This window comes from Dama dama, chromosome 24 (assembly GCF_033118175.1).
Source record: "Dama dama isolate Ldn47 chromosome 24, ASM3311817v1, whole genome shotgun sequence".
Lineage (NCBI taxonomy): Eukaryota > Metazoa > Chordata > Mammalia > Artiodactyla > Cervidae > Dama > Dama dama.
Window position 1 is genome coordinate 37,359,101 of NC_083704.1, and position 13,560 is coordinate 37,372,660.

General features: G+C 39.3%; 1 protein-coding gene across 1 annotated transcript in view; it reads left to right on the forward strand.

Moving 5' to 3' along the window:
- EOGT (EGF domain specific O-linked N-acetylglucosamine transferase) overlaps positions 1 to 11,048 on the forward strand; it is a 43,097-nt gene extending 32,049 nt beyond the window's left edge. The window contains exons 14-17 of the mRNA XM_061128110.1: positions 38 to 99; positions 5,860 to 5,979; positions 8,190 to 8,292; positions 8,863 to 11,048. Coding sequence (XP_060984093.1) covers positions 38 to 99; positions 5,860 to 5,979; positions 8,190 to 8,292; positions 8,863 to 9,009 — 432 coding nt within the window. The 3' untranslated portion in view covers positions 9,010 to 11,048. The remainder of the gene's footprint in view (positions 1 to 37; positions 100 to 5,859; positions 5,980 to 8,189; positions 8,293 to 8,862) is intronic.
- Positions 11,049 to 13,560: the final 2,512 nt, after the last annotated feature.

Below are 13,560 nucleotides of genomic sequence, written 5' to 3' on the forward strand. Positions count from 1 at the left end.
GAAAGGAAATTCTAAATATTTTTCTTTCTTCCCCCAGCTTGTAAATGCACTGAAAACAGTATCTACATTTGAGGTCCAGATTGTTGATTATAAGTATAAGTAAGTAATAATCCAGTCTTGGGCAGATCCTGTCCTCTTTGGCTTGAATGAGGGAGGAGCCTCCTCATCCTTTGGCGGGGAGAGGAGGGAGGACTTTGTGAATGGGAGATGTTGGCACTCGTGAATCCGGAAGGGACAAGCGGATACCATCAGTGAATGAAGTGGGCAGGTGAGGACGCCAAGCCTAGTGGGCAGAAGTTCCTCCACTGTGACAGGCCTGATGCTGTTATCAGGCCTGATAGTGTTGCCATACTATTCGTTTTTAAAAAGAAGTGATGAATCCTATTTTCATTTGAAATTTCTGAATTTCTAAGGTCAGCAACTAGGGGACTTCCCTGGTGGTCCAGTGGTTAAGACTTCACCTTTCAATGTAGGGGCTGCTGGTTCAATCCCTGTTTGGGGAGCTAAATCCCACATGCCTTGTGGCCCCCAAAAATCAAACCATTAAAGCAGAAGCAATATTGTAACAAATTCAATAAAGACTTTAAAAATGGTCCACATAAAAAAAAAAAATCTTAAAAACCAGCAACTAATTCCAAATTTTAAAAAATGGGATAAGCCCAAATTGCCCTGTTGCTGGGTTTCATCTTCTGGCCTAAGATTAGTCATATGGGAATAATTTGAGGTTCATAGAACAGTATGAGGTTTAAAAAAAATCTTATAAAATATTTACATTTCTGGGACTTCCCCAGTGGTTTCACCTTTTAATGCTGGAGGTGTGGGTTAGATCCCTGGCTGGGGACCTAAGGTCCCGCATGCTGTGGGGTGAGGCCAAAAATTAAAAAGAAAAATTTTTTTTTACATTTCCTTGAAAATTCTGACACAAGTAAAAAGTTAGAAAGATAGAATTTGCCTACCATTTATGTAACCAACTATATCATATGTTATATGTTACGTAACCCCTGTCTACGTAACCCCTGTTGATATAGAAACTATAGGGCTATAAAAGTGATACATGTTCTTGATTGAAAAAGTCAAGCAGTATAGAAAAGTTCCAAAGGAAAGTGAAAATTTTTCCTCTCTCCTTTTCACCTACCCACAGTCATAGTGTTGTTTTCCAAATTTAACAGCTTTTTTTCTGTGTTAAAAAAGTACACATTTACCAACATACAGTGCCGCACATGATTCGGTTTAAACTTATCAGTGAGCCTGGGCGTTTAGCACCTCATTCATTACACGTTTGTTCATTTACACAAGTCTTTGTCAGGTACCTGCCATGAGCTGGTCACCATGCTTCGGAGGAAGCATGGCCGTGTCCCGACGTCGGACACTAAGTACAAATAAATAGTACTTGTAAGAACAGCTACTGTTTATTGAGACTTACTCTTTTTTTCCCCTCAACCTTTAACCTTTTTATTTTGTGTTGGGGTAGAACCGATGAACAATATTGTGGTAGTTTCAGGTGAACAGCGAAGGGACTCAGCCATACATACACATGTATCCATTCTCCCCCAAACTCCCCTCCTATCCAGGCTGCCACATAACATTGAGCAGAGTTCCATGTGCTATATGGTAGGACCTTATTGGTTATCCATTTTAGTATAACCATGTGTACATGATCTTCCCAACTGTCCCTTCCCCCCGACAGCCATAAGTTCATTAACCTAATCCATGGCTGATTCATGTCAATGTATGGCAAAAACCACTACAATATTGTAAAGTAATTAGCCTTCAACTAATAAAAATAAATGAAAAAAAAAATCTAAGTCTGTGAGCGCGGACACGTATTCTTAATGCTTTCCTTGCTCTGTCTCATCTTCCTCTTTCAAGAGTCTTGTGAAGTTTCTGAAGCTATTTCTGTCTGATAGGTGACACTAACCTGATGGTGGCAATCCTCAGGTGGCAGGCAAGAAGAGAGCCCAGGGTTAGTGACAGTAAATTCAGACCTTGTCAACCTGAGGGACACGAAAGAAACATAATAGCATTGAGCATTGTGAGTTCTCATCTACAGGCATTTCCCAGAAATGACGACTCCACGGATGTGTTCCCTGGACAAATGCCCCTCGTCCCCCTCAGTATCAGTTGACATCCCGGGGAAACTGAGGCACATGTACGTCGTGTGAGATGCACTTGGTGCCTTTGTCTTCCCTCATGCAGGTGCGGGATTTCTGTTCTGTTCTGAGAGGAAGCTCTTTAAAGAGGAGAAGCTGATTAAGAGGAAAGTTGCTTCCCCTTCTTCGATGCAAACAGATCTTGTTCATTTATTTTTCTTCACTTTGGGTGGGTGGGACTGGGAGATTGGATTCCATTTTATTTATCATTGTATTAGACTCTGTCTAGCATTTCTTCCCAGCCTCACTTCAGGGAACTTTTTTGGCTCTTGTTCTTGTTCAGTCAGTAGTGTCAGACTCTATGCGACCCCATGGACTGCAGCATGCCAGGCTTCCCTGTCCTTTACCATCTCCCGGAGCCTGTTCAGACTCATGTCCATTGAGTCAGTGATGCATTTCAACCATCTTGTCCTCTGTGTCCCTTTCTCCTCCTGCCTTCTATCTTTCCCAGCATCAGGGTTTTTTCCAGTGAGGCAGCTCTTTGCATCAGGTAGCCAAATCAAAAGGCTGTTTAGTTCCTCTTCACTTTTTGCCATAAGGGTGGTGGTGTCTGCATATTTGAGATTATTGATATTTCTCCCAGCAATCTTGATTCCGGCTTGTGCTTCATCCAGCCTGGCATTTTGCATTATGTATTCTGCATATAAGTTAAATAAACAGGATGACAGTATTGGCCTTGATATACTCCTTTCCCAGTTTTGAGCCAGTCGGTTTTCCATGTCCAGTTTTAACTGTTGCTTCTTGACCTGCATACAGATTTTGCAGAAGGCAAAAGGTGGTTTGGTATTCCCATCTCTTTAAGAATTTTCCACAGTTTGTTGTGATCCACACAGTCAAAGACTTCAGTGTAATCAATAAAGCAGAAGTAGATGTTTTTCTGGAATTCTCTTGCTTTTTCTATGATCCAACGGATGTTGGCAATTTGGTCTCTGGTTCTTCTGCCTTTTCTAAATCTAGCTTCAACATCTGGGAGTTCTCGGTTCATGTACTGTTGAAGCCTAGCTTGGGGAATTTCAAGCATTACTTTGCTAGAGTGTGAGATGAATGCAATTGTGTGGTAGTTTGAATATTCTTAGGCATTGCCCTTCTTTGGGAATTGGAGTGAAAACTGCCCTTTTCCAGTCCTGTGGCCACTGCTGAGTTTTCCAAATTTGCTAGTATATTGAGTGCAACACTTTCACAGCATCATCTTTTAGGATTTGAAATAGCTCAGCTGGAATTCTGTCACCTCCACTAGCTTAGTAATGGTGCTTCCTAAGGCCCACTTGACTTCTCACTCCAGGATATCTGGCTCTAGGTGAGTGACCACACCATCATGGTTATCTGGGTCATGAAGATCTTTTTTGTACAGTTCTTCTGTGTAGTCTTGCCACCTCCTCTCAATATCTTCTCCTTCTGTTAGATCCATACCATTTCTGTCCTTAATTGTGCCAATCTTTGCATGAAATGTTCCCTTGGTATCTCTCATTGTTTTTTGTTTTTTTTTTTTCCTCTCATTGTTTTGAAGAGGTCTCTAGTCTTTCCTATTCTGTTGTTTTCCTCTATTTCTTTGGACTGTTCTTATCTCTCCTTGCTGTTCTTTAGAATTTTGTGTTGAGGTGGGTGTTTCTTTCCTTTTCTCCTTAGCCTTTTGCCACTCTTCTTTTCTCAGCTATTTGTAAGGCCTCCTCAGACAACCATTTAGCCTTTTTGCATTCTTGGGGATGGTTTTCATCTCTGCCTCCTGTACAATGTCACAAATCTCTGTCCATGGTTCTTTAGGCACTCTGTCTATCAGATCTAATCTGTTGAATCTATTTGTCACTTCCAGTGTATAATCATAAGGGATTTGATTTAGGTCATACCTGAATGGCCTAGTGGTTTTCCCTACTTTCTTCAATTTAAGTCTGAATTTTGTATTAAGAAGTTCATGATCTGAGCCACAGTCAGTTCCCGGTCTTGTTTTTGCTGACAGTATAGAACTTCTCCATCTTCAGTTGCAAGGAATATAATCAATCTGATTTCGATATTGATCATCTGGTGACATCCATGTGTAGAGTCGTCTCTTACATAATTGGAGGAGGGTGTCCGCTATGACCAGTGTGTTCTCTTGGCACAGTCTGTTAGCCTTTGCCCTGCTTCATTCTGTACTCCAAGGTGAAACTTGCCTGTTACTCCAGGTATTGCTTTACTTCCTACTTTTGCATTCCAGTCCCCTGTGATAAAAAGGACATCTTTTTTGGGTATTAGTTCTAGAAGGTCTTGTAGGTCTTCATAGAACCATTCAACTTCAGCTTCTTTGGCATTACTGGTTGGGGCATAAACTTGGATTACTCTGATACTGAATGGTTTGCCTTGCAAATGAACAGAGATCATTTTGTCGTTTTTGAGATTACACCCAAGTACTGCATTTTGGATTCTTTTGTTGACTCTGAGGGCTTCTCCATTTCTTCTAAGGGATTCTTGCCCACAGTAGTAGATATGATAGTTATCTGAATTAAATTCTCCCATTCCCTTCCATTTTAGTTCACTGATTCCTAAACTGTCAGTGTTCACTCATACCATCTCCTGTTTAACCACTTGCAGTTTACCTTGATTCATGGATCTTTTGCCTCTTACCTTTCATTTCAAAGTTTGCACATCTTTCAGTGTCTTGAATTCAAAGACCAGCACACATAAAATTGTGGATTCGTCTGTTGCACAGGCAGGAAAATGCCCTCATGGTATTTGAGATAATTTAAGGGATACACAGATGTCAATTGAATAACTCAAATCATGCAAGAAAGAATTTATTTTATTTTTGAAAAGTTCTTGCATAATCTTAAGGAAATAGTTTTCAGTTGGTTGCTAAATATAACATCACTGTAATGCTTGGTAATTCCACTGTTTCATAAAGAGAGAGTGAGCCTCAGGATCAGAGCTTTTGCCTTGCAGTGTTACCTACCTACCTTGGAATAATGCTTTTTAGCTTGATTATACCCATTTTTACAGTTTTATTTCATGTGTTACTAGTTTTCTGTTTAAGACAGGTATAACGGAGAAGGCAATGGTACACCACTCCAGTACTCTTGCCTGGAAAAATCCCATGGACGGAGGAGCCTGGTAGGCTGCCGTCCATGGGGTCACTGCGAGTCGGATGCAACTGAGCAGCTTCGCTTTCACTTTTCACTTTCATGCATTGGAGAAGGAAATGGCAACCCACTCCAGTGTTCTTGCCTGGAGAATCCCAGGGACGGGGGAGTCTGGTGGGCTGCCGTCTACGGGGTCGCACAGAGTCGGACACGACTGCAGTGACTTAGCAGCAGCAGCAGCAGGAACCATCAATATATCAAATCTAGAACCTGTTAAGCATTAGTGCTATAAATCAAAATAAATATGACCAAGGATGTTACATTGTAAGAAGGAAGAACAAGTACAGGGAAGAGTTCATGAAACACACACACACACACACACACACACACACACACACACAAAAGACAGGTATAAAAGTTTCCTTCTAAAATAAGAACATGCAAGTTTTAAAAAAGGCAAGCTTAACTTAGAAAAATGTTTAGTTATTAAGTAAGCTGTTAATTATGGGAGTAGACTTGAAATTGGCAAATATCATGAGAAAATGTACTTTGAATTGGGAATGACACTTGTATAAATGTTGTTACCATGAATCGTGAGCTTACTCAACTCAGTACTTTCCCTCTCCTCCCCTTTCTTTTGTTGTTCTTTATGTTCACAGGGAACTTGGGTTTTTAGACCAACTGAGAATCACGCATAACACAGACATATTTATTGGAATGCATGGAGCTGGTCTTACCCATTTACTTTTCCTTCCAGACTGGGCTGCGGTGTTTGAACTGTAAGTGTTTGGGGACAATTTAATATTGAGGCAGCTGATAATGTTTTTTCTGCTTGCTGAGACTTTCATTCAGAGCCTCTAAAGGCTTAATATTTAATTATTACAAAGAAGTCACATATATACATCTAGAAGGAAAAGAAAAAAAGACCTAAAAGTTTGGAAACTGCAGTTATCCTTAGCAAGCAAATACCCCTTTCCTCCCCCATCTCAGCAGGATTCCGGAGATGTGGATCTGTGGCTTCCTTCCTCTGCGTGCATTCCTGTGTGCTTGTCAAACTGAAAGCCTCTCCCTGCCATCAGTGTAGTTACTGTGTGAAAAGAGAACCTGTGTGTTGCACACTCATGTTCATAGCAGTATTATCTCATTAGCCAAGTGGTAGAAGAAACTCAATTGTCCATTGAATATGGAATGAGTAAATGAAATGTGATACAGCCACAAACATACCCAGTGGAATACTATTCAGCCTTAGAAAAGAAAGAAATCCTGTCTCATGCAGTGACAGGGATAAACCTTGAGGACATTATGTTAAGTGAAATGTTACTCTGAAAAGCACAAATACTGTATGATTTCACATTCATGAGGTACGTAGAGAAGTCAGATTCATAGAGACAGAAAGTAGAAGGGTGGGTGTCAAGAACTGGTGGGAGAGGTGAAGGGGGACTTAGTGTTTAATGAGGAAAGAGTTTCACGTTTTCGTGATGAAAGTGTTCTGGAGATTGGTTATAACAACGATCTTATATGTACTACTGAACTGTACACTTAAAAATGGTTAAGATGGCAAATTTTATGTCATGTGTTTCCTACCACAGTTTAAAAAGAGAGAGAGAGTTTGAGTATCTGTACTTCTAGTGAAGAACACATCTCCAAAACATAAGCCAACCTCTTTGCCTGGTGCTCACAGGCACCATACAATTCCATGGGCCTGTATGATTCCATATACACATACGGGAGACTGAGGCCTCAGGGGAAAGTAATTTTCCCATGGCGTTCCTTTAACTCGGTGGTTGGTTGTGGAGACATGGACCTCTCTCCTTTGATAATTCTACTCTGGATACCAACAGTGATTACCGTTACCTGATTTCTTCCCGTTGCATCTAAATATCTTGATTTTGTGGTCATATTTAAAAATAACTTGGCATTTAAATGAGAGACTATTTAGAAAAAAAGTTGTTATGAACTTCCAACACCCCTGAAAAACCTTTAAAAATAAATACATATGTTAGATAAATAGCTAGATCATTGTGGATTCTATTTCAGTTCTTCATTTCTCCCTGAGAGAGAGCGGGGGCGAGAGAAAAAGGAAGGAAGGAAAGAAATGTCACTGAGAAATTTCAGTCCTTTTAGGTCAACAGTCCTGGGATCAATATCTTTTGGAGAATGTGTTACCCACCCACTCCAATGCCGTGTTCATATGCACAAAGCTGGGGTTATTAGGAGTTAATATCAGTTTTTTTTAATATCAGGAGTTTTATCAACAGGCCTGTTGATAAAAATCCCCTCCATTCTTTAATCCTATTCTGCTTTTTGAAAGGTAAGATAATTTAGTTAGGGAAATATTTTAAAAATAATCTGTTTCACTTTTGTGTGTGTATGTGTGTTTCTATAAACAAGTTTTATTTATATACCATACTACAGTTCACTCATGTAAATCATATAATTCAGTGCTTTTAATATATTGACAGAGTTGTGCAACCACCACCACAATTTTACAATATTTTCATTGCACCCCAGAGAAAATCAGTCCTCTTAAGCAGTTATTCTCAGTCCATCTTCCTCCCAGCCCCTGGAAACCACTCATCTACTTTCTATCTCTGTAGATTTACCCACTGTGGACATTTCACATAAGTGGAATCATGCAGTATGTGGGCTTTTTCTTACTCGTTGCTTTCACTTCGTGTCATGTTTTCAAGGTTCATCCATGTTGTGGCATGGATCAGTGCTCATTCCTTTTAGTAGCGATAATTCCTTGTATGGTTATATACCATTTTTTTTTTATCCATTTGTCAGTTGATAGACATTCAGATTCTTTTCACCTTTTGGCTATTGTGAATGCTGCTGCTATGAACATGAATCTCACTCTCTCTCGTTTACTGTTTATACAATCTTTTGCAAGAACATATTTGGGAGGTGAATTTTTTCCCCAAGTATCTGTGGACTGGTCAAAAATCCCAGGCAAAAGCCCTATGTATGGATGCCCTTGTGTCCTTAGGTACAACTGTGGAGATGAACGTTGTTACTTGGACCTGGCTAGGCTGAGAGGTGTCCATTACATCACTTGGCGAAGGCAGAACAAAGTCTTTCCTCAAGATAAGGTAAAGTTCAATGACAAAACTCACCTTGTTTTATTTTTTAATTGGCTTAAAGTGTCTAATTAAATTGCAAACTGTCTTTAAGCTTCAATCCAAAGATAAAACTGTTCTCCGGAATCGTGAGTTGTTGTTTTTTTATATTTGCAAACTTATGGGAGAGGGGAAATTAATTATTCTCTATGTGGAAAAGTGACCATGAGATTTTGGACTAGTGAAATCTGTTAAATTATTTAGAGACAGGATCTGCAAACTGTAGACCAGTGGGCTATATCTGGCCCTCCACTTGTTTTTATAAATAAAGCTTTATTGGGACACAGTCCTTCTCTTCTGTTCACATGTTTTCTATGGCTCCTTGAGCACTTCAGTGGCAGGGTTGAATAATTGTGGTGGAGACTCTGTGGTTCACAGAGCTGAAAGTACATGCTGTCTGGCATGTTACTGAAAAAAATTGCCAGCCTTGATGTAGAGCATAAATTAAAACAGTTGCTTTTGGCCAAAGTAAAATAATTTTCTTCTTGTTCAGAAAACCACATCCTTAACAGCTTACAAATTTGTCTTTTGCTATTTTTGCAGGGCCACCACCCAACTCTGGGGGAACATCCAAAGTTTACCAACTATTCTTTTGATGTAGAAGAATTTATGTACCTTGTCCTTCAGGCTGCAGATCATGTATTGCAACACCCAAAGTGGCCATTTAAGAAAAAACATGACGAGCTATAAATGTGTTGAGTCTTTTTGCCAAAGGGGAGTTTTTGAGCAGTCCCACACCCAGACTCACCTCACAGTTAAATAGGTAAAACAGCCTGTTATCTCCTAGCCCCAAATCACCTTTTTTTTTTTTTTTAATACCAGTACAATGCCTTCAGGATATTACTTATGTCTTTTATAGCTTTTAAGTGTTTTGTTTGATTTTTGTGTCATTGCTATTTATCAAGATACTATTTTTGCACTGAAAACTTTACTTTTTATAGTTCAAAAATTGGGCCTGGGCTCACTGGTATCATTGAGCCTTTTTCTTAGGGATGCCAAAGTTTGCAACTTTCTTAGTTTTAGAATTTGTGTTTTTGTAGAATACCATGAGATCATCATTTTAGAGGCTTCCAACTTGATATGTTTGAGTAAAATCATGACTCATCTATTTGCCATAGTTTGTTCATAGCACTGTTCATAGTTGGACAGGAAAACATGCAACACACCCATGCATACGTGCACACACACATTCACACGGTTGTGGTTTTCAGTACCAATCTATAGGACTGTGTTATAGATCAAACAGTATTATAAATAGATCTGTTTTCGTCTTATCAGAGTCCAAACTTAGTCCCAATGAATTCTCTGTTATATCCTTATAGTCAACGCCAGGTTATATTCATTCAGAACCTGAATAAATCATGCTGTTTCCTTAAGTCATATTCATATATTTCATATGCAAATCATGTTTTCCCCACATGTAACAACCACATATGATAAAAACAAATGAGAGTGTTCTTTAAAACAGTTTTTTTTTTACGTATCTTCTAGCTGATTTCCACCGGCTCCTTCTTAGCCGTGGAGAGCATTTATGTATGAAACAGTGGTTTCATTGTGCACATATTTGTAAGTGCATATACTTGTGTGTATCTGTCTACCTCTTTTAGCATGGAAATATTCCAGTGTTTGATTTTGCAAACTACAAATTAGCCACAAGAAGAGATTTTTTTTTCCCCTATAAGAAAAATAAAGGCAAAAAAGGGTAAAGACACATGTGAATTAGCCAGTTCAAAATGGATAAGAAGCCATAACAGAGTGCCGTAGATTAAAAAGTGTATCTGACAGCCACCCTACTCCCTCAATGAGATTCACTTCTTACTGTTTATGAACCTTCAATTTAGTGGTCGGAAACCATGGATTTATTTTATTTCAAAATGTGAAGTTTACATTTTATTAACACTTGAGTAATCTCATTTAGAGACTAGCAACTTCTATTTTTTTAAGTAAGGGATTAACAAAGTACAACAGAGCTAAAATTTTTTTTATGTTTTAGAGTAGTTAAAAGAAAAAAGAATATACAGAAGACAAGTGACCTGAGAATCCTAAAATATTTATTATCTGCACCTTTACAGAACACATTTGCTGACTCCTGCTTTAAAGGATTATCAACAGTCTTCTAGAGTTTAGGAATATTTATTAAAATATCTGTAAATGAGTTAATGAATCACGGTAGCAGTAGCTTTGATTTGAGACCTTGACAATATTTAAAAAGACTCACAATATGGTTTTTGAAATGATTGGTATTGCTCCTGTTCTTTGTCCAAAACACTGAGTAACTGCTGAGAAGATTATTCACATGAAAAGAATTGTCAAGGCTATGTTGCATGTTTAGTCAGAGAGGCAGAAACATCTAAAAAAAAAAATGGCCTGAAAAAAAAAGGTTTCAGCATTTATCTTCTTACCTCATTTTAAGAAGTGTTTGGGAATGTGATTCTGTAGATGAGCAAGTATTTTAGACACTGAAAACAATTTCATAATAAAATGTTACATTTGCATATTTCACAAAGAAACAGTACATTTTATAGAAATGAGGATATACTAGGTACTTTATGTAATTCACTTTTATCAGACTTTCTTTTTTTGATGGGAACAAAAGAAGGTCTTCAAATTGTTATAAAATTTAAAATGTAAAGACTGCTCTTTTTATTAAGTCTTTGAAAGAGATGTATGTCATTGTTTGTACATTTGGGATATGGCTTTGGAATAAATCTTTTTATATTTTATTTGAACACCAGACTATTTTCAGGATTTTCTGTGTCTGAATGTCAGATGTTTACCCTTTTTTTTTTTTTTGGTAATCTGGTCACTCTAGATTATACAAATTGAGTAGCGCACTGATAATTCAATTTAAGGAAAAACTGTACCTTACAATTATTTAGCAGTTTATTATGTGATGCTTTCATGGTATATTGCATAATCTGTATAAACTCAACTTATTTGTTCCCATTTTTTAATGTGACAAAAGTCAGATGCTGTTTAAGGGACCTCCCTAAAGATCACATGTCTTCTGATCCCACATCTATAGTCCTATATTTATTCACCAAATTATGTGGTAAATATTGATGGAGCAATGACTGTGTACATTTCTACTCTAGGTTCTGGGGATACAGTAGTGAGAAGAATAAGAAAAAAGTGTTTGCCTTCATGGACCTTGCGTTCTGATGGAGAAGACAGATATTAACATAAATAAGGAAAATATACTGTGTGTTGGATGTTGATACAAGCATGATGTGGACAAAACTAAAACAGGAATGAGGGCTGTGGAGCTCTGAGGGGAGGTAGAGTCCAGCACACTTAGGTAGAAGGTCATGGAAGTCCTTGTTGAGGCCACCCTTGAGTCAGGACTTAAAATACCTAAGGGAGGAAGCAATGTAAATAGCCAGCAAAGAGTATTCCAGGATGATGGAATAGTATGTGCCAAGGTCCTGAAGCAGGAGGGTACCTGGTATGTTTGAGGAACAGCCAGGAAGCCAGTGTAGGGGCAGAGAAGTAGGAGACAAGTTTCAAAGAGGTAATGGGCCTGGGATGCAAATGGCAAGGTTCTTGTCCTTTGATGGTGATGAGATGGGAGTAATTGAAGGGATCTCAACAGGAGGAATGGCCTGACTGAAGAGGATAACTGTAGCTGTTATGCTGGGAAGAGACTCTGGAGAAATGTTTCAGGTCGTGTACCCTGAGGAAGAGACCATGGGATGTAAATTTGTATGCAGGTGGTTTGTTCGGGAAGATGCTCCTTGATGGACACCTGGAAGGAAGAAAAGGGACCAGACTGGGGTGGAGGGAGTGTGGAGCTGCAACACAATTGCAAGTGAGGCCACAGGGGGGCAATGTAGAGCTGATTGTAAAGGCTGGAGATCCTCATAGCAATGAATCCCTGATACCGGCATTTCTCCAGAGGGGTGTAGTCTGGAGCAGGGCAGCTCTCTTCAGCTCAAGGCAGTTCCTGGAGAGGAGCTTGGTGTGATCCATCAGTGGTCAATATTCCCACCGCAGTGGCGGTGGGTGGATCTCCCAGACCCTCTATAGCGTCCATAGTGCGATGTTACCATTCACCGTGTTCCGCTCTCCCTTCTACTGCCTGCCAACAGAAAGTTATAGCTAAGGCTTCATTTGATCCAGATATTATTTGTTTTAAAGACTCCTTGAAGACAGTTCTGTGTACTTCATATGGTAGAAGGTGAGAGTGGCTTTGTGGACCATGTGAGTTCTCTGTCCCATATTATTATTTGTTTGTCCCCACCTCTAATCTTTTAACAAATGTAAAAACCATTCTTTGGGATATTTAAACAGGTTAAGGAACTTGCCCAAAGCCACACAGCTAATAAGTAATAGGTGGATTGGATATAGGGCTTTCTTTGTGAAGGAATTTAAACAGAGGTAATGTAGGAAGTAAAGGATGAAAGGAAGGAAGGGAAAGAGGGAAGGAGGGAGGGAGGGAAAGAAGGAAAGAGAAGAGAGAAGTTGGGTGGAAAAGACAATAGAGAAAGTAGTCCTGGTGTTAGGCTGTTCCTTGCAGTTACAATATAGTTTTCTCTTATACTCAATGGAGAGAGAATTTGAAAAACACTTGCTTTTTGAAACGAAGAGCAATAATCAGATCAGGTATGGTTGCCTTGGAGAAACCAGTCTTTCAGAATACTATATTCACAACCAAGGGCTATTGCCAGACACTTTAATATCGTCTTCCTCTGTTAGCTTATTGGGGCATGGCATAAGATGTCATAAGCACGCTTGTCACGGAGGAAGTGGCTTAGAGCTTGGCTACGGTTATGTGGGCCCTCTCTTTGGATGGTAATGTGCATTTTAACCATGAGGTGGCAGTCAAGCCCTTCCAAATGGCCTCTCTGCACTCTGAAGGCCTGGGTATAATAATCTCATTGTAGATTCCAGACACCTGAGTGCCAGGAATAAGGCCTTGCTTCTGTGTGTGATGTATTTTTTCCATTCCTGATTTGAGGTAAAGTGGGAAAATTATCCTGGACAGTTTTCAGATTTAAGTGTTGAATTTCTTAGCTGCAGCCAATTCCTGAATCCTTTGTACCATCTCCTAATCATCCTGTGGAAAGAGCATTTGGTCTTGGGAAGATGATTTCTAGTGACAGAAGCTTTTCAGTGGAATGCAGGCTCACTGATGTGAAGGAATTTTCTTGGGAAGAGAGCTCTGTTGTAGGATCGCTAGATAGCCCATTAGTTCCTCAGTCCTTTTAGGACCTAAATTCTTTGTTATATTGGGCTTGATAG